The 27,415-nt window shown below is 59.6% G+C and overlaps 1 protein-coding gene across 3 annotated transcripts; it reads right to left on the reverse strand.

Annotated features, from left to right (window-relative positions):
* Positions 1-3,349: 3,349 nt before the first annotated feature.
* Slc35e2b (solute carrier family 35 member E2B) lies at positions 3,350-27,088 on the reverse strand. 3 transcript variants are annotated; one of them, XM_048350082.1, is made up of 11 exons: positions 27,032-27,088; positions 24,649-24,714; positions 24,317-24,438; positions 18,317-18,775; positions 17,778-17,913; positions 17,059-17,186; positions 15,283-15,403; positions 11,571-11,624; positions 11,334-11,406; positions 8,577-8,722; positions 3,350-5,538 (listed from the first exon to the last, which is right to left on the reverse strand). In XM_048350082.1, exons 4-11 carry the CDS (start codon positions 18,636-18,638, stop codon positions 5,283-5,285), a joined length of 1,236 nt encoding a protein of 411 aa, XP_048206039.1. In that variant the 5' UTR covers positions 18,639-18,775; positions 24,317-24,438; positions 24,649-24,714; positions 27,032-27,088; the 3' UTR covers positions 3,350-5,282. The 3 variants fall into 3 exon arrangements, with proteins under 3 accessions (XP_048206039.1, XP_048206037.1, XP_048206038.1); XM_048350080.1 differs by having other exon boundaries at positions 24,312-24,438; XM_048350081.1 differs by lacking the exon at positions 27,032-27,088 and having other exon boundaries at positions 24,312-24,438; positions 24,649-24,919.
* Positions 27,089-27,415: the final 327 nt, after the last annotated feature.

The raw sequence follows: 27,415 nt of genomic DNA on the forward strand, positions 1-27,415 counted from the left end.
TGCCTACCTAACGGTTTTGCTCAAGGACGAAAGAGCATCATTCAAGTAGAAGCCATTAACTCAGTGCCGGCATTCAACACGCTCTGCCTCTGACGTTAACAGAGTATCAGAAAGGCCACTGGTCCCGGTGCGGCTGGGCCCTCCGGGTCGGGCAAGGCGGCCGGGCCGGGCGGCGACGGACACCGGGCGCTCGCGATCACCGGGCCGAGCGCCGGCTCCGACTGCTCGGAGCTCGGCACGACCGGAGCCGGCTTCGAGGCGCTCCGGGCTCGCCGCCCCTTCCACGCCTCCTCCCGACCGCGGCGAGGGCCACACGGGAGGGCGGCGGTGTCGCCGGCCCCGGGCCTGCGGTCGCCCGAGCCCCGCTCCGTTCCACAGCCGCCGGCGCGCCGGTCGCCCCGCGCTCCCGAGACCGAGCCTGCGCTCGTCCACTCACCCTAGCGCCGCCGCCGCCGCCGCCGCCGCCGCCGCCGCCGCCGGTCCCCGAGCTTGAGAAGAAACAGCGCCTGGCGAACGCTCGCGCGTCGTCACTTCCTGCTTGGACGCGGAATGATGACGTCGAGCGAGCCGGGGACACCTCCGCGGGGCGCGCGAGGAGACACCGCGCCCACGTCACTTCTTCGCGGCCGTCGCGCGCCAGTGACGCACTAGGGGACCGGGCGGGGGAAAGGGTTCGGCCGCCGCCCGGGAGCGTCGCCGCGGGGCGGACGGGTGCCCCGGAGCGCGCGCTCCCCGCCTCCGCCGGCCCCGCCGGGGCGGAGCGCCCACGCTCGGCGCGGCGCCACCGCACGCGGCCCAGGGCGCCCAACGACGTCCCCCCGCTGGGGACGGCCACCCCACTCCGGAGTCAACTCGAGTCACGCAAACCAGGGCCTCACGTTTATTTTCCTTTTTCAGAACAAGAGCCTGACAGTTGCTCCCCTGGCCGGCTGGTTTAGACAAAAGTAGACGAGGCAGCCGCACTCACGACCACTGCCGGGCCGGGGCTCTTCCAGCTATTGAACAGACCCTTTTCTAGGAGGCACTCGTCTACCAACATAAATACTCAAAACAGGTGAATTCAAAACACTGTGTACATTTAGCTCAGTCTTGCTTGGCATAAAACAAGTATGACAGCGCTGGAGTACGCAAGGATAGTTCCCAAGTTGTTCTTGTTTGGCACGACTGGACTGAACTCGGCCTCACAGATGGTAGGCATGGCTTCCCACACTTCCCTCTGAGGTGGGTCTCAGTACCTTTGCCCTGCCTGGCCTCCAGTACGCCATCCTTCTTCTGCCTCTGGGAATAGCTGAGGTCACAGGCGTGTACCACATGTCTGACTTCAGTCTTCTCAATGTGGAAATGTCATCATGAGCCCCTCATCCAAGAGGAGCCTACGCCACTTGTGCAGGTGCAAACTTTCATCTCTCTGCAGAGTCTGGAAACCACACAGGAACCAAATGCACTTTCCAGAAATGAAAACTTAAAATACAAACAAGACATTTTCCCATTGAAGCAACTGAAAACAATTTGAGCCCCACAGAAAACGTGGAGTATTTGAGAGGCCCCAAAGTCGACGTTTCCTATCCTCTGAGCTCTAGTGGGTGCAGCTTGACTACAGTTATCATAATCTTGAGGAGCTACTCCTGGATCCTAGTCCAGGAGAGCTAGGCATTCTTATTTACAAATTTAAAAAGTGTACTGGGTGTATGGTTCAATGGTACAGCATGCCTAGCAAGTGGGAAACTCTAGATTCAGTCCCTAGCACCTCAACAAAAGGGAAAATGGGTACTAATGGCTCACACCTGTAACTATAGCCTCTCAGGAGGCTGAGATCTGGAGAACTATGGTTCAAGGCCAGCCTGGTCAGAAAAGTTTGAGATTCCCACCTCCAAAATAACCAGCAAAAACAAAACAACAACAACAACAAAAACCAAACAGGGATTGAGGTGTGGATCAAGTTGTAGACCTGCCAGCTTAGTGAGGTCTTGAGTTCAAATCCTAGAATCCTCAAAAAGGAGAGGGAGACAAAGAGGTTACAACCAGGCTATATTTTGGGAAAAAAAACCAAAAAAAGTCCATAACAGAACATTTGTCAAGGGCAAAATTTAAAAAAAAAAAAAAAAGTTCAGTGGAAATCAGCCATGGTGACCATGCTTGCAGTCCCAGCACTGTTCTTTTTTGGTGCTGGGGATCAAACCCAGGGTGTTGCACTTGATGGGCAAGCGCTTTGCCACGGAGCTACAACCCCAGTCCATCCCAGGACGTGACGCAAAGGCTGAACGTGATCTCTAGGTCAGGGCCAGCTTAGGCTACAAAGTGAGACCTTGCCTTACAAGACCAAAGAAAAAGAAAAAAATTAGATTTCTATCTTTAATAATTTCCTTGGTTTAGTTTCCAAATCAGGGAAATAGTGTTAATACTTTTTTGTGTGTGCTGGGACTTCTCACTTGGCATTTTCACACAGGCTGGGACTCTTATGACTCAAGCCACACTTCCAGTGTGAATACTCTGAAGCAATGGAGAGCACACCACCATCCCGACTGAGCGGAGTGATCTGGAGCCGCAGGGAGCCAAGCATGCTGGTTTTGTGGTAAAGGCTTTAAAGGCACTACTGAGCAGAGCTCTATTTGGCTGATAGTCTCGAGTGGGCATGCATGTGTGCTGGTACTGGGCCTTCAACTTGGGGCCGTTCATTCTTGCTTGGCTTCTTCTGCTCAAGCTAACTCTACCATTTAAGCCATCAGTCTGCTTCTGGCTTTTTACTGGTCAGCTGGATCTAAGAATCTTTTGGATTTGTCTGTCCATCTGGCTTTGGTCCTCAGTCCTCGAACTTGAGCCTCCTGAGGAGCTGGGATGAGAAGCCTAAACCACTGGCACCCGGGTGGCTCATATTCCTAGTCATTTTTTTTCTTATGGTCTCTGACTCACCATGTTTATTTTTCTCAAATTAAAGACACATTTTGGGTTGCGCAAGAGCATCCTTAACTTCCCAAGTAGATGCTGATAGAGAGGAATTTATGATTAATAGAAAAAATATATATATTTAGGGCCAGGCACTGTGTACAAGGCTGTAATCTCAGTGACTTGGGAGGTGGGAATAGGAGGTCTGAGGCCAACCAGAGCCAGAAGTTAGCAAGATCTCATTTCAACAAAGAGGCCAGGTGTGCACAGCACAGGGAAGCCACAGATAGCATCCTGGTCCAGGATGACCCCAGGGCAAAAGTCAGATACTCATCTAGAACAACCTAAAGCAAAGGGCTGGAGGCAGAGCACTTGGCTAACAAGCTCAAGGCATCCCCAAAAGGTTTTGATGACATTCATCAGTGGAGTATTATTACTAATATTATTGTTATTTTGTAGTGCTGGGGCTCAAACTCAGGGCCTCACACATCCCTGGGGAGTGCTGTAGCAATAAACTACACTCCAAACCCATCCTAGTTTCTCTTAAAATTAGAAACCTGTACATCTCCAAATATGTGGTAAATAAACAAAGGCCCAACTTGGAAGTTCTGTCCAGTTTACAAAGGCACAGACAATGACCTGGATAAAGGAGGAATTAACCCAAGTAGCAACCCCAGTGTCAATGCTTCTACACATGAGGACATACTATTCTATATAAAAGCACTGTACAAAATTAATTCTTTAAATGTCTGTACGAGCATCCACGGTCAGTCTGGGCTTTGAATGTCCCGGGGCCACTGTGGAGCAAGGTGTGGTGACAGGCTGGAGGGGGATGTGCGGCCACGGCCCGGGTGAGGCGCCTCTCGAAAGCAGCGCTGCCGCAAGCTGCCTCCCTTGCTAACAATTTCGGAGATTTTCTTTTTGTTTATGGGCCAGGGGTGGGGGTGCAAGGAGGGGGAGGGGAAGGGGGAGAAGGCTCCAGAGGCCACTTCCTAACTGCTGTGGCATCAGGGCCAGGCATTCCAGACAATACTCGGAAGCACTCCACACTCAGGCCAGGTCTGCAGGAAGGTGGGGCTCCTGCAAGCAACGCCTACAGATGCAGGTCCTCCTCCCCTTGGCAGAAGCTTGGTGGCTCTGCTCTCGAGGAGACGGACTCGCTGGCACATCAGTCCAGCATCTATCCCCAAGCCACCTCCATTGTATTTCCTTTAGCTCTGGAGAAGCAGGAAGAGAGGAAAGGAAGGAAAAGCCTGGGCAAAGTCCTCTTTAGAGTCGTCAGAGCATCTTCACAGTGGAGGTGGCCTCACAGTGCGGGGCGCGCAGCTGGCCTGTCCCAGAGACGGGAGGGCAGCGTCTTGAGCAAGGTGGCTGTGGGTTACAAGGCCTCGTTTCTATTCAGCATCGCGCCGGCTTTCAAGTAGGTAGATCTTATGGAGGCGTAGTTATTGCTCTTTGTGTCTGAGCGCTTATTTCCTACAGGGGCTGCTTTTGTATTTTCCAGACTGGAAGCCTCATGGAAACGAGTGACCCATCCTCCATGGGCCCCAATGACCTGAAGAGCGAGGAAGGGGAGGGAGACAGTGCCAGAAGCTTCGGCCCGCCGGGGCCCAGAGCTCGCGCTGATGGGGAGGGTCTCAAAGACCGGCTGGTGAACCCCAGACATGAGGAATGAAATGAACCCTCCGCCTCCACGGCTCAGTGCGTGGTCCCCTCGGTCCCTCCTGGGCTGTGGGCCCAGTGACTGGCCAGGAGTGGAGGGCTCAGCACGCCGCGCCGGGGTGCTGCAGGGGCGACCTGCCGGCTGCGCAGGCGCTCCAGGGACGCTTGGCACGTGCTCCGCTGAGACAGCGTCACTGAATCAGCACAAAGGCTCTGCCAAACCGCGTGTGTCCCCGCACGAGGGCATGGCAGAGTTGATGGCCATGATGTCAGGAACGGAGGCTCAGCGCAGGACAGGAAGTCACCACAGGCTGCCTCAGCAGGGGGCGCAGGACTCAGTCAGTTGAATGGCAGTCCCCAGGTGACCCCAGGACGACCTGAGTGCCGAGTCGGGGGGGGGGGGGCGGGAGGTTGGTCCCTGCGTCCCCTTGCTCTCGTTTCTGGGTCTGACTGCCTGCAGCCATGGGCTCCTGTGATTCCAGTGACTTAGGGACAACCTCCCGGCCATCTCCAAGCAGGGCATGCACGTTTGGGTTGACCCGGGACCCCAATGGTCACCCACAGTGCAGCCTTAAGTGCGCGAGGTGGTGAGCTGTAGGCCACCCGCCCCCTCCACACCGCTCAGCACTCACCATGAAACATCTGAGTCCCAGGGAGAGGAGCCCGCACAGCCCCACTGCAGCCCAGCCGGTGGTGCGGGCCGGTGGCTTTGGGTCTTGGTTCCGGGGGACCCAGTGTCAACGCAGTGCAGCTGTTGGGCAGCCGGAGGCCTGTGCTCGGTGGTGCTGTCTGGGCTCCTGGGGACCCAGGGCCTCTGTCCCAGCCGCAGCCAGGCCCTGCACGGCCTCCTGCTGGCGCTGCCGGGCCTTGGTGTACAACAGCACTCCCACGGTCACCAGGATGGTGCCAATGGCCGACAGGCTGGTGATTTTGTTGCCAAAAACGATGATGCTTAGCCAGATGGACAGCGCATGCTTCACCGTGCTGGCGACACTGCGGGAACAGGGCGGAAGGGGTGGTGAGGCTCTGGTTCTGCCTGCCTGAGCCCACCTCAACTCCAGCGCCCGCAAGCCCCTGGGAACCCTGCGGGCCTGGGCCTCAAGGAGACACAGACTGGGAGCCCACCGCGGTGCCAAGAGCCTTTCACTAGCTACTCCATTCCGTCTTTCTCTCTTTGGAGGCGGGCGCTTTGTTATAAAAAATGTCAGAGGGCTGGGAATGTGGCCTAGTGGTAGAGTGCTTGCCCTGTATACATGAAGCCCTGGGTTTGAGTCCCCAGAACCTCATATACAGAAAACAGCCAGAAGTGGTGCTGTGGCTCAGGTGGCAGAGTGCTAGCCTTGAGCAGAAAGAAGCCAGGGACAGTGCTCAGGCCCTGAGTTCAAGCCCAGGATTGGCAAAAAATAAAAAAGTCAGAGGCTCAAAGTGTGGCTCTGCCATTTAGCAGCAGCCCAGCCTGGGGCCGGAGGCCCCGAGTTCAATCCCAGAGCAGCCAACGTGAGAAACACCAGAGAAGAATAACACTGTAAGCCATAGCTACAAGCCCAGGGTTTGTTCCTCTTGTGGGACTGAAATAAAGTAAATACTGACACCGCCAACTTTGGTTTTTTTTTTTGAGGCAGAACTAGGAAAATAATCCCAAATGATTATTTGTTAAGTGTAAAACAGCTCCGTATACACGACATCAATACTTGGTAATGTGTGATATATCAAAAAAGGTCATTAGACTCTTCTTGGTCTGATGGGTTAGGGTTATGGATAACTGAATTTCGCCTTAATTTTTGAACTTTTGTGCTTTTCCAAACTTTTTATAATGACTACAGTCGACCTTCTCTATATGTGGACCCAACCAACCATGAAGAAAAAATAAAATAAATCGTCTGTACGGAAAATGTTCAGACCCTTCCTTCCTCCCTGCTTTTGTCTCACTAGGTTTAAACGCAGGGCCTCTCCCTTGGAAAGCTGGTGCCTATGGACTTGGGGTTTTTGGGTTTGTTTTTCTGGTTCAGTGGAGATGGAGTCTAGTGGGCTTCTCTGTCAAGGCGAGTCTCAAACCATGATCCCCAGATCTTGTTCTCCTAAGAAGCAAGGATCATAGAGGAGAGCCACTGCCAATCAGCTTCATTGTTTCACAGTTCTGGAGACTGACCTCAGGGCCTTGAACCTTGGGCCACACCCTGAATCCATTTACTTCTAGTCTGTTTTTCAGAAAAGCTTTCCCTCTTTTGTCTATGCTGGCACTGAAGCTCAATTCTTTTTTTTTTTTGGCCAGTCCTGGGACCAGGACTCAGGGCCTGAGCACTGTCATTCTGACACCTGAGCCACAGCGCCACTTCTGGCCGTTTTCTGTATATGTGGTGCTGGGGAATCGAACCCAGGGCTTCATGTATACTCTTGCCACTAGGCCATGTTCCCAGCCCCAAAGCTCAATTCTTCTACAACCATACCCAGAGTGCCTAGGTTTCAAACATGAGCCACTATGCCTAACTCTTTTTGAGTTTGAGGCTCAAATTCAAAGATCCTCCTGTTTCAGCCACCTGAGTGTCTGGGGTTACAAGCGTGTACAGACATTTTTCCTGTCATCAATCCCTAAACAATATAAAATGCCAATAAAACGTGAGTGCTGTGTAAATAGCTGTTGCGTTACATTGTTTAGGAATGATCACCAATACTGAACATCTAGGTTTTAGAATCAGGAGCCTGCGGGTGGGAGGGGGGTCTCCCTCCCTGACTTCTCCCTGGGGTTTCCTTGTGCCCTGCACAACTCAGCTGGAGTGGACACGCAGCAGAGGCAGAACAGGGGACGTGGCCCCGAGTGTCCACTGCAAGCTGGGCAGCGGCATGGCTGTCACACACACACGCATGGTCTGCACATTCGAGAAGTCCCCTCCCCAGGAGGGCCTCATCCAACAACAGAGCAAGGGCAGCGCCAGGGACCTCAGCCCTCAGAGCTGGAGCGGCTCTGCCCAGTGGACGGGCCGCGCGTGTCACTCACAGGTAAACTGACTAAAGACAAGAAAAGGAGGCTTGTCTGCCAGGACTGGTGGCTCGAGCTTGTGGTCCTGGCTACTTGGGAAGTGGAGATCTAGAAACCTTGGCTCAAGGCCAGCCCAGGCCTAAGACCTGCAGAACCTCCATCTCAACCAATGAGCCGGACAAGCAGCTCGTGTCCCCAGCTACCACAGAAGCACAATGGCTGGGCATGGTGGCTGCAGCCAGCCAGGCCTCCTGTGAGGCCCCGCCCTGAAAATGAGCAATGAAGCGGGGGTGGGGTGTGTGTGTTTGTGTGTGTGTGTGTGTGTGTGTGTGTGTCTGCAGCCAGCCAGGCCTCCTGTGAGGCCCCGCCCTGAAAATGAGCAATGAAGCGGGGGTGGGGGGGTGGGGGGGGGCGTGTGTGTGTGTGTGTGTGTGTGTGTGTGTGTGTGTGTGTGTAGTGAAGGGCGGGGCGGGGCGGGGCTGGAGCGGCAGGGCGGCAGCCCTGCTACTGCAAAGCCCTGAGTTCAATCTCCATTGCTAAAAATAAAAAAAGTCAGCTGGGGGGAGGGACCTGGGAGGGGGAAGGTGGGTGAAAAATGGAGGAGGAAAGTTTGATAAGAAAAGCACTCACTGCCTTACCTATGAAACTGTAACCCCCTGTACATCACTTTGACAATAAGGAAATCAATTACATTTCAAAAAGTTAATTAACTCATCTCTGCTCTATCATCACATCAAGTGCTCTGGAGCCAAATGCAGTCAGCGGCCGTGGGGTGGGCCACCGTGGGCACAGAGTTGGTATGGACAGCTCTGCCGAGAGAGCCATCGATACCCAGGGAACCCGAGACGCTGTCCCAGGCCGACTCCTTGTAGGATTCCTCTGGAAACCCGCTTCTCACACGGCACCGTGTCTCGCACAGGCTACGGGACCACCAGAAATGTGCTGGGTGGTCAGTCAACCACCATGGAAGAGCCCTGGACAGCTTTCACTGCGCACAGAGTCTTCTCTGCAGACCACCAGACACGCTGTGTCTCTTGGGCCGCCCGGTGCCCACCTGAAGGTCACAGGGGAGATCTTCCCCATGAGAGCGTAGGCAGTGACGCTCTGGAGGTGGAACAGGGCGCCGTCCGTCAGCAGCAGCAGCACAATGTCCTGGCTGTAGTTGAAGCTCTTCCCACTCCTCCCAATCACGGGCACATCCTAGAGCCAGAACACAAGAACAGGGCTGGCCTGTGCCCTGTGCCCCCCTGCCCGGGGGCGCCCCTCCACCCACACCCAGTAACCAGGTGAAGCAGGTGGCACTGAGGAGAGCTCTGTCACTCTGACAGTCCAACGGCCTTTACCAGGAGCACTGGAAACCACACCGACAACCACTGCATTCCTTTAGGACAGCGGCTATGGAACACAAGCCGGGCATTGCAGGCTCCCTGGCAGGAGGACTGTGAGTTCAAGGCCAAACTGGACTGCATAACAAAACTTTGTCTCAAAAAAAAAAATCTTGGGGCTGGGAATGTGGCTTAGTGATAGAGCGTTTGCCTCACATCCACGAAGCCCTGGGTTCAATTCCTCAGCACCACATAAGCAGGAAAAGCCAGAAATGGCACTGAGGCTCGAGTGGTAGGGTGCCAGCCTTTACTAAACGAAGCTCAGGGACAGCACCCAGGTCCCGAGTTCAAACCCCAGGACTGGCAAAAAAAAAAAAAAAAAAACCAATCCGAGTAGCCAGGCACTGATGCCTCACGCCTGTAATCCCAGCTACTCAGGAGGCTGAGCTCTGAGGACTGCAGTTCAAAGCCAGGCCAGGCAGGAAAGTCTCATCTCCACTTAACCACCAGAAAGCCAGAGGTGCAGCTGGGACTCAAGGGGTAGAGTGCTAGCCTTGAACAAAAAAGCTCAGGGACAGCACCCGGGCCCTGAGTCCAAGCCCCTAGGATGGGCCCATAAAGACGAAGAAAAAAATAAACGGCAAGCACTCATGAGGAGTGGGGGAGACGCAGCCCCTGGGCAGCGCTGGGGGGTGGATGTGCCGCCACCTGGAGAGTGCATCGCAGGCCCCCACAACCTGCACGGCCCCCCACAACCTGCACGGCCCCCCACAACCTGCACGGCCCCCCACAACCTGCACGGCCCCCCACAACCTGCACGGCCCCCCACAACCTGCACGGCCGGGCTCCCCGGCTCCCACCTGGAGAGTGCATCGCAGGCCCCCACAACCTGCACGGCCCCCCACAACCTGCACGGCCCCCCGCAACCTGCACGGCCCCCCACAACCTGCACGGCCCCCCACAACCTGCACGGCCCCCCACAACCTGCACGGCCCCCCACAACCTGCACGGCCGGGCTCCCCGGCTCCCACCTGGAGAGTGCATCGCAGCCCCCCACAACCTGCACGGCCCCCCACAACCTGCACGGCCGGGCTCCCCGGCTCCCACCTGGAGAGCGCATCGCAGCCCCCCACAACCTGCACGGCCCCCCACAACCTGCACGGCCGGGCTCCCCGGCTCCCACCTGGAGAGTGCATCGCAGCCCCCCACAACCTGCACGGCCCCCCACAACCTGCACGGCCCCCCACAACCTGCACGGCCCCCCACAACCTGCACGGCCGGGCTCCCCGGCTCCCACCTGGAGAGTGCATCGCAGCCCCCCACAACCTGCACGGCCCCCCACAACCTGCACGGCCCCCCACAACCTGCACGGCCCCCCACAACCTGCACGGCCCCCCACAACCTGCACGGCCCCCCACAACCTGCACGGCCCCCCACAACCTGCACGGCCCCCCACAACCTGCACCGCCCCCCACAACCTGCACGGCCCCCCACAACCTGCACGGCCGGGCTCCCCGGCTCCCACCTGGAGAGCGCATCGCAGCCCCCCACAACCTGCACGGCCCCCCACAACCTGCACGGCCGGGCTCCCCGGCTCCCACCTGGAGAGTGCATCGCAGCCCCCCACAACCTGCACGGCCCCCCACAACCTGCACGGCCCCCCACAACCTGCACGGCCCCCCACAACCTGCACGGCCGGGCTCCCCGGCTCCCACCTGGAGAGTGCATCGCAGCCCCCCACAACCTGCACGGCCCCCCACAACCTGCACGGCCCCCCACAACCTGCACGGCCCCCCACAACCTGCACGGCCCCCCACAACCTGCACGGCCCCCCACAACCTGCACGGCCCCCCACAACCTGCACGGCCCCCCACAACCTGCACGGCCCCCCACAACCTGCACCGCCCCCCACAACCTGCACGGCCCCCCACAACCTGCACCGCCCCCCACAACCTGCACGGCCCCCCACAACCTGCACCGCCCCCCACAACCTGCACGGCCGGGCTCCCCGGCTCCCACCTGGAGAGTGCATCGCAGCCCCCCACAACCTGCACGGCCGGGCTCCCCGGCTCCCACCTGGAGAGCGCATCGCAGCCCCCCACAACCTGCACGGCCCCCCACAACCTGCACGGCCGGGCTCCCCGGCTCCCACCTGGAGTCCAAGCCGAGATCTGAGGATTGCAATTTAAAGCCGGCACAGACAGGAAACGTCTCTGAGACTCTTATTGCCAATTAACCATCAAAAAAGCCCAATGCGGAGCTGTGGCTCAGCGGTAGAGCACTACTACCTTCAGCACAAAAGCTCAGGGACGGAGCCCAGGTGCTGAGTTCAAGCCCCAAAATAAATAAGGCAAGTAAGCAAACCTAGAAACGTTCACACACAATTTCAGCAAACCACAACAGTCCCGCCCGAGCCCAGTCCCCCAAGGGCCCCTCGGCTGTGTTTCCCCCACTTGCAGGGCTAGAGGCGCGGCAGCCGAGCCTACCATGAAGAAGATCCATGCCGGGATGAGCATGGCCACCGCGGCGGCGCTCGTGTAGAACTGCAGCTCCGGGGCCCTGCAAGGACAGCAGCCAGGCATCTAGCAGTCCCTGCGCCCACACGCCCGGAGAGAGGAAGGGACGGCCCCAGAGGGAGCGCCAGCAGCAGCTCGCCTACGCGGGGCAGGCGCGGGGCCTCGAACCGGTGGAAACCCGCCAGCGCGCCGCCCCTCGATACTCACGAGAACTTGTACTTGTCCCCGCTCAGAAGCTTTTTGGAGAAAACGTTCTGCAAACTAGAAGAGAGAAGAGGCCGTGCGGGCGGTGGGTGGGCGTCGCCGGCGGGTGCGGTGTGCATCTCACCCTGCGGGGCAGTCCTCGGCGGCCAGCCCAGCGCCACGGCTGGGGGGAGGCCCGTGCCCGACGGCCCCTTTTGGGGGGCTGTCAGGGCTTGAACTCAGGGCCTCGTGCTTGCTAAGCAGGCACTCTACCCGAATCATGTCTCCAGCTCTTCTTCGCACTGTTTTGGAGGAGGTAGTGGGGCTTGCGCTCAGAGACTGAGCACTGTCTCTTAAGAGCTTTTTCTGCTCAAGGCTGGTGCTCTACCACTTCAGCCACAGCTCCACTTCTGACTTTTTGGTAGTGAATTGGAGATGACTGTCACAGACTTCGCTGTCTAGACTGGCTTTGAGCTGAACTCCTGAGATCTCCACCTCCTGAGTAGCTAGGATTACAGGCGTGCGCCACTGTTGCTCAGGTTACACTGGCTGATTTTTAATGGGGATTTGCTTTTTGTCTAGGCATAGGACTGAACACAGTTGATGCTTCCTGTAGGAGCTAGAGTCACAGACACGCACCATCACGCCCTTCTTCCCCTGAGATAGCCTAGTAACCTTCTTTGCGGGGCTGTCCTGGAACCACTGTCTCCCCATCTTCCTTTCCCACATAGCTGGGATGGCAGGTAGGCACCACCAGGCCTAGCTCTTGATTGAGAAGGGGTCTCAAGAGCTTTGTGCCCAAGCTAGCCTGAACAGAGATTTTCCTGAGTCGCAAGAATGGCAGGGGTAAGCCAGGAGCCGCCAGCACCCACCTGCCTGTTCCCCTCCTACAGACAATGGGCACGAGGTCCTCAAGGCTCAGTTACCCTGCTCCGCAAACATGGCAAAATCTCACTTTCAGGGAAGGTCCCATACATGGGCAATTGCCAGGGCACCTGGCTACTCCTGGGCGTGTGCCTGGGTGACTGTGTGTGTGCTCAGGAGAGTGTAGAGAGCCACAGCTGTGGGAAACACCAATGGCCAGTGAGGAGACAACCTCAACCTCTTCCAACTGCATGAGCGAGCCCAGAAAGCAGGACTTGCAATGGTGGATTTACCCGGCCTCTGAACAGAGAAAGGGGTTTTGGTGTGTGTTAAGTGCAAAAACTTAGCATAAGCCAAGGCAACACAGTGACGCTGACTCTTGCTGGTAGGACAATAAACCAGGGCGGCTGTCTCAGAAATTACCTGACGGGGGGCTGGGAAGGTGGCTTAGCAGTAGAGTGCTTGCTTTGCAAGCATGAAGCCCTGGGTTTGATTCCACAGTACCACATAAACAGGAAGTGGCACTGTGGCTCAAGTGGTACAGTGTTAGTTGAGCAAAAAGAAGCCTGGGACAGTGCTCAGGCCGAGTCCCAGCCCCAGGACTGGCAAAAAACAAAACAAAAATGAGAGAAAGAAAGAGAGAGAGAGAGAGAGAGAGAGAGAGAGAGAGAGAGAGAGAGAGAGAGAGAGAGAGAGATCACCTGACAACAGGGATCACGGCCTTCCAGGGAAGTTTCTGGCTCCCCTGGCAATCTGCAGCTAGAACGCTGCCCTACAGGAGGGCGAGAGGCGCTGGCGGGCGGGCTTCATGGCAAAGGCATGCCCTACAGACCTCCCCTTCTGAGCTGAGTGGAGGCCTGTGCGTGGGAGGGGCGGGGAGAGCAGGCAGTGACGCAAGCTCAGCTCAGACGACCCGCGGGCAGCCCACTGCCCAATCCCACAGGGCGCTGAGGAGCCGCCGTGGGAAAAGAAACCCGAGGAGCTACTTCCCGCTGACTTCTCTGGTTGATACTGAGAGGTGAACTCGGGGCTCTCACCGGGGCCTTGTGCGCACATCTGGTACTCCACCACTTGAGCCACACCTTGGCACCCTGTTTGTTTATTTATTTATTTATTTATTTTTGGCCAGTCCTGGGGTTTGGACTCAGGGCCTGAGCACTGTCCCTGGCTTCTTTTTTTTTGCTCAAGGCTAGCACTCTGCCACTTGAGCCACAGCGCCACTTCCTGTATATGTGGTGCTGGGGAATTGAACCCAGGGCCTCATGTATATGAGGCAAGCACTCTTGCCACTAGGCCGTATCCCTAGCCCAGCACCCTGTTTATTAACAAGAGCTTTCTGCTTGGGCTGGTGTCACACTGCACACCGTCACGCGTCAGGACTCCCCTGCCCGGCCGCCAGCATCCCGGGCGGCTAGGATTACAAGCGCGGGCCCTGGCTCGGCTAGTTTTCTTCAGCAGTGATGACAAGCTTCTGGCTATTGGTACAGTTGTGATTGCTTCTTTACTTCCTCTCAAGAAGAAACACTCAGAAGTGACTGGCATCTGTGCGAGGACAGGCTTCGCCGGACTAGCCTGGGCTTCCGTGGCAATGCCGGTGCAGCTAGCCAGCCCTGCCTCCCCGGCTCCCCGGCCTCCGCATGCCGGGGCCAGGAGACGGAGGAGGGGCGCGAGGGGGGGGGGCTCCAAGTTGGAGGCCAGACCCTGTCTCAAGGGAAAAAACCAACAGCATCTGACCCAGGCGCCGATGGCTCATGCCTGGAATGCTAGCTACTCAGATGGCTGAGAGCTAAGAAACCCAGTTCAAAGCCAGCCTGGGCAGAAAAGTCAGTGAGCCCCTCATCTCTAATTAACCAGCTGTGCCTCTGGTGGCAGAGTGCCAGCCTTTAGCAAAGAGCTGAGGGAGAGCTCAGGCCCCAGGACTCGTGCACAGGGGAGCGTGTCTGCCCTCTGCTTGCTGTGCGAGCAGAGACGGCCACCCAGCGCGTCCCCAGGACAGCGGCCCTGACGCCAGGCCCAGGCGTCACTCGGCCGGGAGCGGGGGTGCCGAGCAACCTGCAGGGCCAAGAGCTGCCCCTGCCGACTGTCCCCCTGCCGACGGTGCCCCACGCAGCTCCGAGACTGAGACAGCCCCCAAGTTGGGGGTTTCCTTGCCCATCCTGGGGCTTGAAGGCAGAGCCTGGGCACTGTCGGAGCGATTCTGCTCAAGGCTAGCACTCTACCGCTTGAGCCACAGCACCACTTTCAGCTTTTTCTGAGTAGTTTATTGGAGTTAAGAGTCTCACGGACTTTCCTGCTGGGCTGGCTTGGAACCACGATCCTCAGATTGCAGGCCTATAGGTGTGGGCCACCGGCACCTGGCTTGCCATGCTAGGTTTATTTGGCTTGGACGTACACGTGTCTTTGAGTGAGACTAAGTTTACACTGCATGTTAGCCTTTGAATCTCGGGACTGTGCACCAAGCCGGGGTCTCTACAGAGGGAAGGAACCTTAGTAAGAGCTTCCTGTCTTGTTTTGTTTTTTTGCCAGTCCTGGGGCTTAGACTCAGCGCCTGAGCACTGTCCCTGGCTTTTTTGCCCAAGGTTGGCACTCTGTCACTTGAGCCACAGCGCCACTTCAGGCCGTTTTCTAGATATGTGGTGCTGGGGAATCGAATCCAGGGCTCCATGTATACGAGGTGAGCACTCTTGCCACTAGGCCATATCCCCAGCCCAGAGTTCCGTCTTGCTGCTCCAGGAAAAGCAGCACCAGAGGAGCACGGCTGAGTCGCAGGTGGGACTGAGCTTGTCTGCACTGAACATCCTTGGGCCCGGGAGAACCAGAAGCAGGAAAGCCAGCGCCATCCCCGGGGCCCCGAACCCAGCTCATGACTCACCAGTCCATGATGTTGGTGGACAACGCAGCCGAGAACCCCAGGATGTTGAAGCTGATCTCAGTGGCAGTGCACAGCGCCAGCCCCCCCATCACGGGGATGAGGGACAGGTTGACCAGCAGCCCTGGGAAAGGCAAGACACACGGTGCCCGCTGCAGCCCCGCTCCGGGACGCACGGGTGCCCGCTGCAGCCCCGCTCCAGGATACACGGGTGCCCTGCACAGCCCCGCTCTGGGACACACAGGTGCCCACTGCAGCCCCGCTCCGGGACACACGGGTGCCCTGCACAGCCCCGCTCCGGGACGCACGGGTGCCCGCTGCAGCCCCGCTCTGGGGTGCTCAGGGCCCTGCACAGCCCCGCTCCGGGACGCACGGGTGCCCGCTGCAGCCCCGCTCCGGGATACCTGAGTGCCCGCTGCAGCCCCGCTCCAGGATACACGGGTGCCCTGCACAGCCCCGCTCCGGGACACACGGGTGCCCGCTGCAGCCCCGCTCCGGGACACACGGGTGCCCTGCACAGCCCCGCTCCGGGACGCACGGGTGCCCGCTGCAGCCCCGCTCTGGGGTGCTCAGGGCCCTGCACAGCCCCGCTCCGGGACGCACGGGTGCCCGCTGCAGCCCCGCTCCGGGACGCACGGGTGCCCGCTGCAGCCCCGCTCCGGGATACCTGAGTGCCCGCTGCAGCCCCGCTCCAGGATACACGGGTGCCCTGCACAGCCCCGCTCCGGGACACACGGGTGCCCGCTGCAGCCCCGCTCCGGGACACATGGGTGCCCGCTGCAGCCCCGCTCTGGGACACACGGGTGCCCGCTGCAGCCCCGCTCCGGGACGCTCAGGGCCCTGCGCAGCCCCGCTCCGGGATGCACGGGTGCCCGCTGCAGCCCCGCTCCGGGACGCATGGGTGCCCGCTGCAGCCCCGCTCCGGGACGCTCAGGGCCCTGCGCAGCCCCGCTCCGGGACGCACGGGTGCCCGCTGCAGCCCTGCTCCGGGACGCACGGGTGCCCGCTGCAGCCCCGCTCCGGGACGCACGGGTGCCCGCTGCAGCCCCGCTCCGGGATACACGAGTGCCCGCTGCAGCCCCGCTCCGGGACACACGGGTGCCCGCTGCAGCCCCGCTCCGGGACGCATGGGTGCCCGCTGCAGCCCCGCTCCGGGACGCTCAGGGCCCTGCGCAGCCCCGCTCCGGGACGCACGGGTGCCCGCTGCAGCCCTGCTCCGGGACGCACGGGTGCCCGCTGCAGCCCCGCTCCGGGACGCTCAGGGCCCTGTGCAGCCCCGCTCCGGGACGCACGGGTGCCCGCTGCAGCCCCGCTCCGGGACGCACGGGTGCCCGCTGCAGCCCCGCTCCGGGACGCTCAGGGCCCTGTGCAGCCCTGCTCCAGGGATGTGACGGCCCATCTCTGTCCCTGCACAACATCTGCTGGCAGCTCAAGGCGCACACTAGCCCATAATCCTTGTGCTTCTAGAAGGTTTGCATGGGCTGGGGATATGGCCTAGTGGCAAGAGTGCTTGTCTCCTAGCAGGTTTGCTTTTCCCCCGGGGCTGTCGGGCGCCTCTCCTCTAGCTGCCACCGGCTGCTGCCACACCCTGGCCACATCAGGCTCAAACAGCTGCACGACACTGCTATGGCCCCCAGGAGCGAGGGGACGGCAGCCCAGTGCTGTCGCTGCTTTGAGTAGCCCTCGGAGAGCCTGGCAGCAAAACGGGGGACCGGGACGACGAGTCCAGGCCCCAGGGGTGGGTGGGTCCCGGCAGACCGGGCCCAGGAGGGTCCTCACCTGTGTATTCCCCCAGGATCATCCGAGACAGGATCACAGTGAAGATGGGTGCAGAACTCTTAACTGTCTCAGCAAAGGAAACGGCCACATTTTTCAGGCTGACCAGCCCCAAAACCACTGTTGCAAACCTCAAAACACACAAAGAGCAGCGTGAGGACATCTGCCTACAAGACGGACGCTCCACGCCAGGCACCGCGGGCTCCCCGGCCACGCTAGCTATCGGGAGGCTTCCACGCCAGCCTGGGCAGAGACGCCCACGAGACATTCATCTCCAGCCCAGTGGAGGCGTGGCCCAGACGGTGGGTGCCACAGCAAGCAGGAGTGTGAGCCTCGAGTTCACGCTCCAGTACAGATGTGCTCACGCGTGCGCACACACAGGCACCAAGAGCTAGCTCCAGCCGGGGGCACACCGGGGAGTCCTCCCCGCAGCCTTCCCTCAGTGTGGGGAGGCCTCAGGGTCCGGATTCCACTGCCGCACGCCTCGCACGCGGCTCCTGGTCCTCTCCCTGCGGCTACGTCAGCTCCAGGACTGGCCCGGAAAGCCAGCATCCATCCTTGTGGCACCAGGATCCACAAAGCCAACCCCCGCCTGGCCCTGTGAGTGCCCACTGTGCCCTCGCTGCCCTCGCCGGAGCCCAGCAAGGAGCCCAGCACACTCAGAACCAGGAACACGCCTCCCATCTCAGAACAGACATTCGAGCCGGGGTGGGGCTCCTCACCTCATCAGGCCCACAAAGAGCATGGTCATGATGAAGTTGGGCGGGTAGGAGGGCCGGGGCTTATGCTGGTACAAACAACACGGGACAAATATCTTGACGCATCCAATGAGCGTGGTGGACACCATCTGCACAGCACCTGGGGGGGGGGTACAGGCCAGGCTGGGAACAGCACCTGGGGGGGCAGGCCAGGCTGGGGACAGCACCTGGGGGGAGACGGGGGACAGACCAGGCTGGGGACAGCGCCTGGGGGGGAGGCCAGGCTGGGAACAGCGCCTGGGGGGAGACGGGGGACAGGCCAGGCTGGGGACAGCACCTGGGGGGAGACGGGGGACAGGCCAAGCTGGGGACAGCACCTGGGGGGGGGACAGGGGACAGGCCAGGCTGGGGACAGCGCCTGGGGGGGAGGCCAGGCTGGGAAGGGACCTCCACCCCTGGGCCGTAGCACGCTGCCCTTCCCCCTCCCCCTCCAGGCAAGTCCCCTCAGCCCTCTCTGGCCCCTCCTCGGGGCTTCATCGCTGTCCTGAACAAGCAGGCCGTACCTAGCATGCTGGGCTCGCCCTCCAGCAGGGACAGGATGTACTTGTTGAGGAACAGGGTGCAGAAGCTGAAGAAGAACCAGAGCGTGAGGTAGAGGAGCGCCCGCGAGCTCCAGATGCCCAGGTCCGACTCGATGACCGTGGTCTCCGTGATGGTGACCGTGAGCAGGCTCTCCTGGGGGCCCGCACCCTTCGCAAACACAATCTTCTCGCTCCGGTGACCAAAAAGAGAGCCCCAGGGGAGAAGAGGCTTTGCTTCCCGCTCCCCATCCGAGCCCGGCCCGGTCTCCTCCAGCGCTTGAGGTTTTGCAGAAGATGCCGCCATGCTGAGCCCACGGTGAGCGGTGGATCTCAAGGGCAGAGGGCCTGAGCCGCGACGCCTCGGGTGCGGGGGGAGCAGGGGCGAGTCCCCGCTAGCACGAACATGGCCCGGCAGTGCGGGTGCCGACACAGGCTACAGCGCTGAGAAAAGGAAACGCGTTACTCAAGTGCAATGTTAGATGGGATTATGAATTTTAAAAGCACAAATGGGTCCGGAGTGGCATAAGAGGAAGACAGCCTGCCCAGCGTCTACCCTCCCCGCCCAGCAGGGCCTGCCCAGCGTCTACCCTCCCTGCCCCGCAGGGCCTGGCCAGCTTGAGGGTCCCCAGGCTCTGGGTCCCACTGTTCCACCCAGACTCCCTTCCACAGCAAGCTCAGAGGTGCAGCTGCCTCTGCCACCCGGTTCCGGAGCCTTCCCCAGGCCAGCACACGCCCTGCTGAGAGCCTCAGGCCGCCTGCACTGGCGCCTTCTGGTCCCAGCCTTGCCGGCTCTGCCGCGCCCTCCAGACGTTCTATGCGTGCGGGCTGCAGCGTGTCTGGCTGCTAGCGGGAGCCACTAACTGCACCTGCTACTTGCACAGGGCCTGTTGGGACACGTGTCAAAGGGGCCTGCTTTTCTGAGTTTGTTTTTCCTCTTGATTCCTTCCTCGCATCTTTAATGTATGGCCTCTGAGAAGGCACCATCCACACATTTCAGCCACCTGTGTGTGACACTCTGGGGCGGGGGGGGCCCTCGCTGGCGGGCCCCTTTTCCCAGCAGCCGTGGAGGTGTGGGGTCCAGGTACCTGCATGGCAGCCTCTCTAGTTGGCCTGGGACATGCTACGGGCCCGCAATGGACGTTCTGCTGCTTTCTGGACCCGTGCTGCGCACACGTCAAAGGCTCCCCGCGGTCTCAGGGAAGGCCTCCATTGCGAGGTGTCAGGGAAGGCCTCCGGCACAGCAGGACCTCCTGGTCTGCCCTAGCTGGGGACCCGGCTTCAACTACTGGGACCAGGTGCCTGACCCATTCTGTGACCTGGACCTCGTCTTGCTTCACACCACGCTTCCTGTTCTCTTCCTGTCCCCCCCTCCCCTGCCACGCGCATGCGCAACGCCTGTGTCCCCGCGCCCCCGTAAGACAGGCCCAGGGTGACTGGAGCCTCCTGCACAGACCAGTGGAGGCTCCTGACTCCAGATGCACATTAAATCAACATCTAGGAACTCCAACCAGGCACAGGAAAAAAGGGGCCCGGTCCCCCGATCAAGGAAGTTTGACAATCTTAAAGAAAATTCAAAATTCAGCAAGGTGCCTCACTGGTGGCTCACGCCTATAATCCCAGTACTCAGGAGGCTGAGATCTGAGGATGGCAGTTCAAAGCCAGCCCAGGAAGGAAAGTCCATGAGACTCTTGTATCCAACTAACCACCAGAAAAACCAGAAGTGGTGCTGTGACCCAAAGTGGTAGAGAACTACCTTTGGGCACAAAAGCTCAGGGACAGTACAAGGCCCTGAGTCCAAGCCTCACAACTGACAAAGAAAAAAAAAAGTTTAAAAAGTTCAGATTTTGCTGTGAACATGACCTAGTGGTAGAGTGCTCGCCTCGTATACATGAAGCCCTGGCTTCCATTCCTCAGCACCACATACACAGAAAAAGCTGAAAATGGCGCTGTGGCTCAGGTGGCAGAGTGCTAGCCTTGAGCAAAAGAAGCCAGGGACAGTGCTCAGGCCCTGAGTCCAAGGCCCAGGACTGGCTAAAAAATTTAAAAGTTCAGATTTTGCCAGTTGCCCTGATGATTCAAGAGCAGGCAGGTGCAGCCCCAGGGCGCCCAGGCTCAATCCCCATCCTAGGGAAGAAGTACGGGTCTTACAATGCAAGCAAATTCCAAAGGAAACCAGGGAGTTATTTTAAGCCAGGTATGGTGGGATAGCCTGTAATCTCAGAACTCGGGGCGAAGGCGAGTTTGAGGACAGTCTACAGAGGGAGACCTTGTCTGAGAAAGAAAAGGAAAATCTGTCCATGAAGCCTGACACGCTAAGGACCGTGGGGAGGTTGACTCATCCATGCAGTGGATGACCAGGGAAAGCCCCAGAGACCGCAGGCCAAGTGCTCCAGGGTGCAGCCCCACAGGGCAAAGTACAAAAGCACACCGGAAGACAGACAGCCCCTCCCTGGCGGAGGGGGGGGGGGGGGAAGGCCCAGCCCTGTGGGGCAGGGCTGTGGATCTCACCCCTCACCACAGCACCCTGGTGAGACTCAGGACCTCCTACCAGGCGCTGCCCCAGGGAGACTCAGGACCTCCTACCAGGCGCTGCCCCAGTGAGACTCAGGACCTCCTACCAGGCGCTGCCCCAGGGAGACTCAGGACCGCCTACGGAGCGCTGGGTCACTGCCTGGGGGGGCGCTGGGTCACTGCCTGGGGGGGCGCTGGGTCACTGCCTGGGGGGCGCTGGGTCACTGCCTGAGGGGGGCACTGGGTCACTGCCTGGGGGGGCGCTGGGTCACTGCCTGGGGGGCTGCTGGGTCACTGCCTGGGGGGGTGCTGGGTCACTGCCTGAGGGGGGCACTGGGTCACTGCCTGGGGGGGCGCTGGGTCACTGCCTGGGGGGGCGCTGGGTCACTGCCTGGGGGGCTGCTGGGTCACTGCCTGGGGGGGTGCTGGGTCACTGCCTGAGAGGGGCACTGGGTCACTGCCTGGGGGGGCGCTGGGTCACTGCCTGGGGGGCTGCTGGGTCACTGCCTGGGGGGGCGCTGGGTCACTGCCTGGGGGGCTGCTGGGTCACTGCCTGGGGGGGTGCTGGGTCACTGCCTGAGGGGGGCACTGGGTCACTGCCTGGGGGGGCGCTGGGTCACTGCCTGGGGGGGCGCTGGGTCACTGCCTGGGGGGCACTGGGTCACTGCCTGGGGGGGTGCTGGGTCACTGTCTGGGGAGGCGCTGGGTCACTGCCTGGGGGGCTGCTGGGTCACTGCCTGAGGGGGGCACTGGGTCACTGCCTGGGGAGGCGCTGGGTCACTATCTGGGGGGGGCACTGGGTCACTGCCTGGGGAGGCGCTGGGTCACTATCTGGGGGGGGCACTGGGTCACTGCCTGGGGGGGCACTGGGTCACTGCCTGGGGGGGTGCTGGGTCACTGCCTAGGGGGGCGCTGGGTCACTGCATGGGGGGGGGGCTCTGGGTGCTGTATCAGGGCCCTGGGTGCTGTATCAGCGCCTGGGGGCCCTGGGTGCTGTATCAGTGCCTTGGGGGGGGTTCTGGTGCTGTATCTGTGCCTGGGGGGGTTCTGGTGCTGTATCTGTGCTGGGGAGCGTTCTGGGTGCTGTATCAGTGCCTTGGGGGGGGTTCTGGGTGCTGTATCTGTGCCGGGGAGGGGTTCTGGGTGATGTATCAGCGCCTGGGGGGGTTCTGGGTGCTGTATCAGCGCCTGGGGGACCTGGGTGCTGTATCAGCGCCTGGGGGGGGTTCTGGTGCTGTATCAGTGCCTTGGGGGGGGTTCTGGTGCTGTATCTGTGCCTGGGGGGGGTTCTGGGTGCTGTATCAGTGCCTGGGGGGGTTCTGGGTGCTGTATCTGTGCCTGGGGGGGTTCTGGGTGCTGTATCAGCGCCTGGGGGACCTGGGTGCTGTATCAGTGCCTTGGGGGGGGGGTTCTGGGTGCTGTATCAGCGCCTGGGGGGGTTCTGGGTGCTGTATCTGTGCCTGGGGGGGGTTCTGGGTGCTGTATCAGCGCCTGGGGGACCTGGGTGCTGTATCAGTGCCTTGGGGGGGGGGGTTCTGGTGCTGTATCTGTGCCTGGGGGGGTTCTGGGTGCTGTATCAGCGCCTGGGGGACCTGGGTGCTGTATCAGTGCCTTGGGGGGGGGGTTCTGGTGCTGTATCTGTACCTGGGGGGGTTCTGGGTGCTGTATCAGTGCCTGGGGGGGTTCTGGGTGCTGTATCAGCGCCTGGGGGACCTGGGTGCTGTATCAGTGCCTTGGGGGGGGGGGTTCTGGTGCTGTATCTGTACCTGGGGGGGTTCTGGGTGCTGTATCAGTGCCTGGGGGGGTTCTGGGTGCTGTATCAGTGCCTTGGGGGGGGGTTCTGGTGCTGTATTTGTACCTGGGGGGGTTCTGGGTGCTGTATCAGTGCGGGGGGCGTTCTGGGTGCTGTATCTGTGCCGGGGAGGGGTGCTAGGCTCTGTGTCAGTGCCTGGAGGGGGGCGCTGGGCTCTGTATCAGTACTGGTAGGGTAAGGCCTTCACATACGTGGCACTTTGGTGGACCACACAAGTGGTGCTGTGGACCACTAACCCTAATCAATCTGATGCCAGGGGATGTGACTGTCTCTCACCTCAGCACTGGGGAGACTGAGGCAGGAGAGGTGTGAGGTCAAGGTCAGCATAGGCAATAGCCAAGACCTTGTCACCAAAAAAAAAAAAAAGTCACAGACAAATAATAAGTATAGAAACACTCAATCACTTAAGAACATGGTAGGGCTGGGGATATGGCCTAGTGGCTAGAGTGCCTGCCTTGTATTTATGAGGCCCTGGGTTCAATTCCCCAGCACCACATATACAGAAAATGGCCAGAAGTGGCGCTGTGGCTCAAGTGGTAGAGTGCTAGCCTTGAGCAAAAAGAAGCCAAGGACAGTGCTCAGGCCCTGAGTCGAAGCCCCAGGACTGGCACAAAAAAAAAAAACACATGGTAAAAAAGACAAACGATTACAAAAGCAATACTTGCAAAACTGCTTAGTGTAAATCTACTGAACAACTCATGGGGGGAAAGGGGGAGGGGGAGGGGGAATGAGGGAGGAGGTAACAAGAAATGTATCCAATGCCTAACGTATGAAACTGTAACCTCTCTGTATATCAGTTTGACGATAAAAAAAGATTTGATTCTCAAAATAAATAAATACAAAAAAATTTTAAAAAGAACATGGTATCTGGGGCTGGGAATGTGGCCTAGTGGTAGAGAGCTTGCCTCGTATACATGAAGCCCTGGGCTCGATTCCCCAGCACCACATAAACAGAAAAAGCCAGAAGTGGCGCTGTGGCTCAAGTGGCTGAGTGCTAGCCTTGAGCAAAAGCTCAAGGGCAGCGCTCAGGCCCTGAGTTCAAGTCCAGGAGTGGCAATGCCATGTCCGCTTGTTTGTTGTTGGTTGTTTAGAACTCTCCAAACACATACGCTAGCTCCCACCAGCTTCCACGGGCGCTGATTCACACACTGGCTCAGCCGATCCTAACAATCATCCTTGGAAGGTTCTACCGGGGCCCATACCCGTAATCTTAGCAACTCAGGAGCTAAAACCTGATGACCAAGGTTGAATCTGGGTAGGAATTCCATGAGACACACTGGTCTCCAGCGTTATAACCACAGAAGCCTTCTGGAAGTGGCGCTCTGGCTCACGAGATGGGGCAGTAGGCTTGAGAATAATATGCAAGCACGAATGTGAAGCCTGGCATTCCAACACCAGCACTGGGACACCCACACGCAAGCGTGCAAGTGTGCACACACACAAGATTCTACCTCACTCACCAGAAGAGACAAGCTCCCAGCAAGGTCAGGGAGAACTGGAGGACAGCTCCCAGATGGCTCTTGAAAATGGACCAGATTATTAAAACTTTTAAGTTGTGATACATTCAGGGAAGAAGAGAGCTTCAACGAAACCAGCAGTTATGGCTGACTCATTTGGGAGTTAAAACAACACAACAAGAAAACAAAAAGATACCTTACTGGCTAAATTCGGCACTTCTTTTTAACTCGGTACTGGATCTTCTCTCTCACTTGGCTTTTTCACAAGAGTCGGGAACTTTGGCGGAGTCTCCCAGGAAGCTGCAGCTTGGCGGCTGGCATGTCTGGGTGTTATGCAAAGACAGACTTGAGCAGAGCCAGGCCACCCCCCACCCCTCGCTTCCCTGGGGCCCTGGCCGAGGCCTCCCACTCCCCCCCCCCAGACCTCAAACCCTGGCAGCAGCGTTCATCTGAGACCCTCAAGCAAGGCCCGGGAGGAAGCTCCTGAGGTCTCCTGAAGGAAGCACCAGAGAAGCCCCTGGGGGTGCACTCACCCAGCCCTGGTTCCTGGCTTTCCCGTCTGCCTTCCCAGTTGCTTTCAGAGGAAAGCAATCCTTATCCTGCAAAAGACCAAGGGTCAGCATTGATCTGGGAACCACTACCAACTGCTCTGAAGAACCAGGAGCCCTGCACGCCTGCGTGGGCCTGCAAACAGTCGGGGCAGCTGGACTTGAACTCCGGGGGTGTGGAGCGCTGGCCATAAAAGCCTGAGTCATCACCACCCATTAGAGTACACGGAGAACAGATAAAAGCTGCAGGGCAACCCTGTCCTTCTGACCCCTGACAACAGAGGCTGGGCTCGCGGGAGGCTCCTCAGCAGCCAGCACGGAGCTCAGGACGAGCACCAAGCACCCATCCCACTGCCCCGCCACCGGCTTCCTCCAGCTGTCTGTGGCATGACTGACAAACATGTCATTTTCTAAAACACACCTGATTCTCGGCTCCCTTAATTCTAGGTTAGAGATCTCTGGGGCAGCCAGGCACAGCAGTGGCTCACCCCCGTAATCCCAGCCACTGAGGAGGCAGAGATCCCAGGGTCACAGCTTGTTTGTTTTTTTGGCCAGTCCTGGGGCTTGGACTCAGGGCCTGAGCACTGTCCCTGGCTTCTTTTTGCTCAAGGCTAGCACTCTGCCACTTGAGCCACAGCGCCACTTCTGGCCATTTTCCATATATGTGGTGCTGGGGAATCGAACCCAGGGCTTCATGTGTAGGAGGCAAGCACTCTTGCCACTAGGCCATATTCCCAGCCCGGGTCACAGCTTGAATCCAGCCTGGGCAAGGAAGTTTATGAGACTCTCATCTCCAATTAACCACCAGAAAAGCCAGAAGTGGAGCTGTGGCTCAGGTGGTTGAGCACTAGCCTTGAGCAAAAAAGGTCGGAAACATATGCCCAGAAGTCAAGCCCCAGAATTGGCATGAGCACACACACACACACACAAGCCTGGAACATAGAATTTAGGAGGTTCTCAACCCCTGGCCAGGATATTTGCATTGGCTCAAACTGCCAGCAGCACATTTTGAACAAAAACATATCAAAAGCACAAATTCTAGAGGCTGGGGATATGGCCTACCGATAAAGTGCTTGCCTCATATACATGAAGCCCTGGGTTTGATTCCACTGCACCACATATACAGAAAAAAGCCGGAAGTGGCGCTGTGGCTCAAGTGGCAGAGTGCTAGCCTTGAGTTAAAAGAAGCCAGGGACGGTGCCCAGGCCCTGAGTCCCAGCCCTGGACTGGCAAAAAACAAAACAAAAAGTACAAATTCTACACACTGGAATTCCACCTCCAGCTCACCCTCTGGAAACAGCCAGGGAGCCCAGGTTTGCTTTTACAAGGGCGAAGCTGGGAAGCCAAGGAATTTAGGACAGGTACATCCACCGATTCTTGATAGAAGTAAGCCTGTTACCAGTGAGAAGGGCAAACTTTCACCACTGACTTTGTGGGAATACAGCACACTTTACCAGCTACAGCCAGCTCAGGGAGTACACTCGGATCCACTAAGCTCCTCTTAGGACATTTTCTAGTTTATCCACATTGACAATGGGTCCCTTCTGTGTAGAAAAATCTTCCTGTTTCCTTTTTTAAAAAATTGTTTTAATTGATGTGCAGGGCGTTACTATTACATACATATGTTGAGCAAAGAGTACATTTTTTAGGTGGAAGCCAGTGGTTCTTGCCTGTGATCCCAGCTACTCGGGAGGCTGAGATCTGAGGATGGCAGTTCAATGCCGGCAGGGGCAGGAAAGTGCATGAGACGCTCATCTCCCATCAACCACCAGAAAACGGGGAGCGGCGCTGTGGCTCAAGTGGGGGCGAGCTAGCCTTGAGCACAAGAGCTCAGGTCAGCGCTGAGGACACAAGTTCAAGCCTCACAACCGACTACACAAAAAGAGTGCACTTCTTTTCCGCCGGTCCGGGGCCTTGGACTCAGGGCCTGGGCCCGGTCCCGGCTTCTTGGTGCTCGAGCCCAGCACTCGGCCCCTCCAGCCCTTTCTGTGTCGGGGGTGCTGGGGGACCGAGCCCCGGGCTTCCAGCACGCCGGCGGGCGCTCGGCCCCGGAGCCCCAGCCCGGCCCCAAGGCTGCGGTTCTTTCTGTTCGGGGTCCCCCCCCCCCCGACGTTTCCTCTCCCGGCCGGGTCTTCACCGCCCGGGGGCGGAGGTCGGGGCCGGGCCCCGCCGCGGGCGCCCCGCCTCCAGCACCGGGGCTGCGGGCGCCGGCCGGTGCCTCCCGCCCCCGGCCCCGCCCCCGACCTCCGCTCCCCGGCGACAGAACGCGCCGAGACCCGGGCCCGGGCGCGGCGAGGAAACGGCCGCCGCCGGCCTAGCCGCTGCCCGGGGCGGGCGTAACGGCCCCGGGACGCCGGCCGCGTCTCACCTGCGCTTCCCGGCCGCGTCCCGGCCGCGCCGCGCCCGCTCCGTCCGGCCGCCCGCCGCGAGCCCCGCCGCCCGCTGCGCCGAGGCGGACGCGGGGCCCAGGCCGGGTCTCCGGGCGCGGTCCGCGACGAGGCGGGGCCCGGGCTCCGCGCTCCCGCGGCGGGCGGCGGGCGGCGGGTGGGCGGCGGTCCCGGCTCCGCCAGGGCGGCCCGGCGCGGGCAGGCGACCCGGGACCCCGCTCATCCACGGGCCGCGCCGCCGCCCGCGGGGCCTCCGCGCGCGCCCTCGGGCTGGAGGGGGGCGGCGCCGGCCGGGGTCCCGCGGCCGGGCTCGGGGGGTGCAGAGCCCCGGCACCCCGAGGCCGCGGGGGCCGGAGGGGGCCCAC

This window comes from Perognathus longimembris, chromosome 7 (assembly GCF_023159225.1).
Source record: "Perognathus longimembris pacificus isolate PPM17 chromosome 7, ASM2315922v1, whole genome shotgun sequence".
NCBI classification, from domain to species: Eukaryota; Metazoa; Chordata; class Mammalia; order Rodentia; family Heteromyidae; genus Perognathus; species Perognathus longimembris.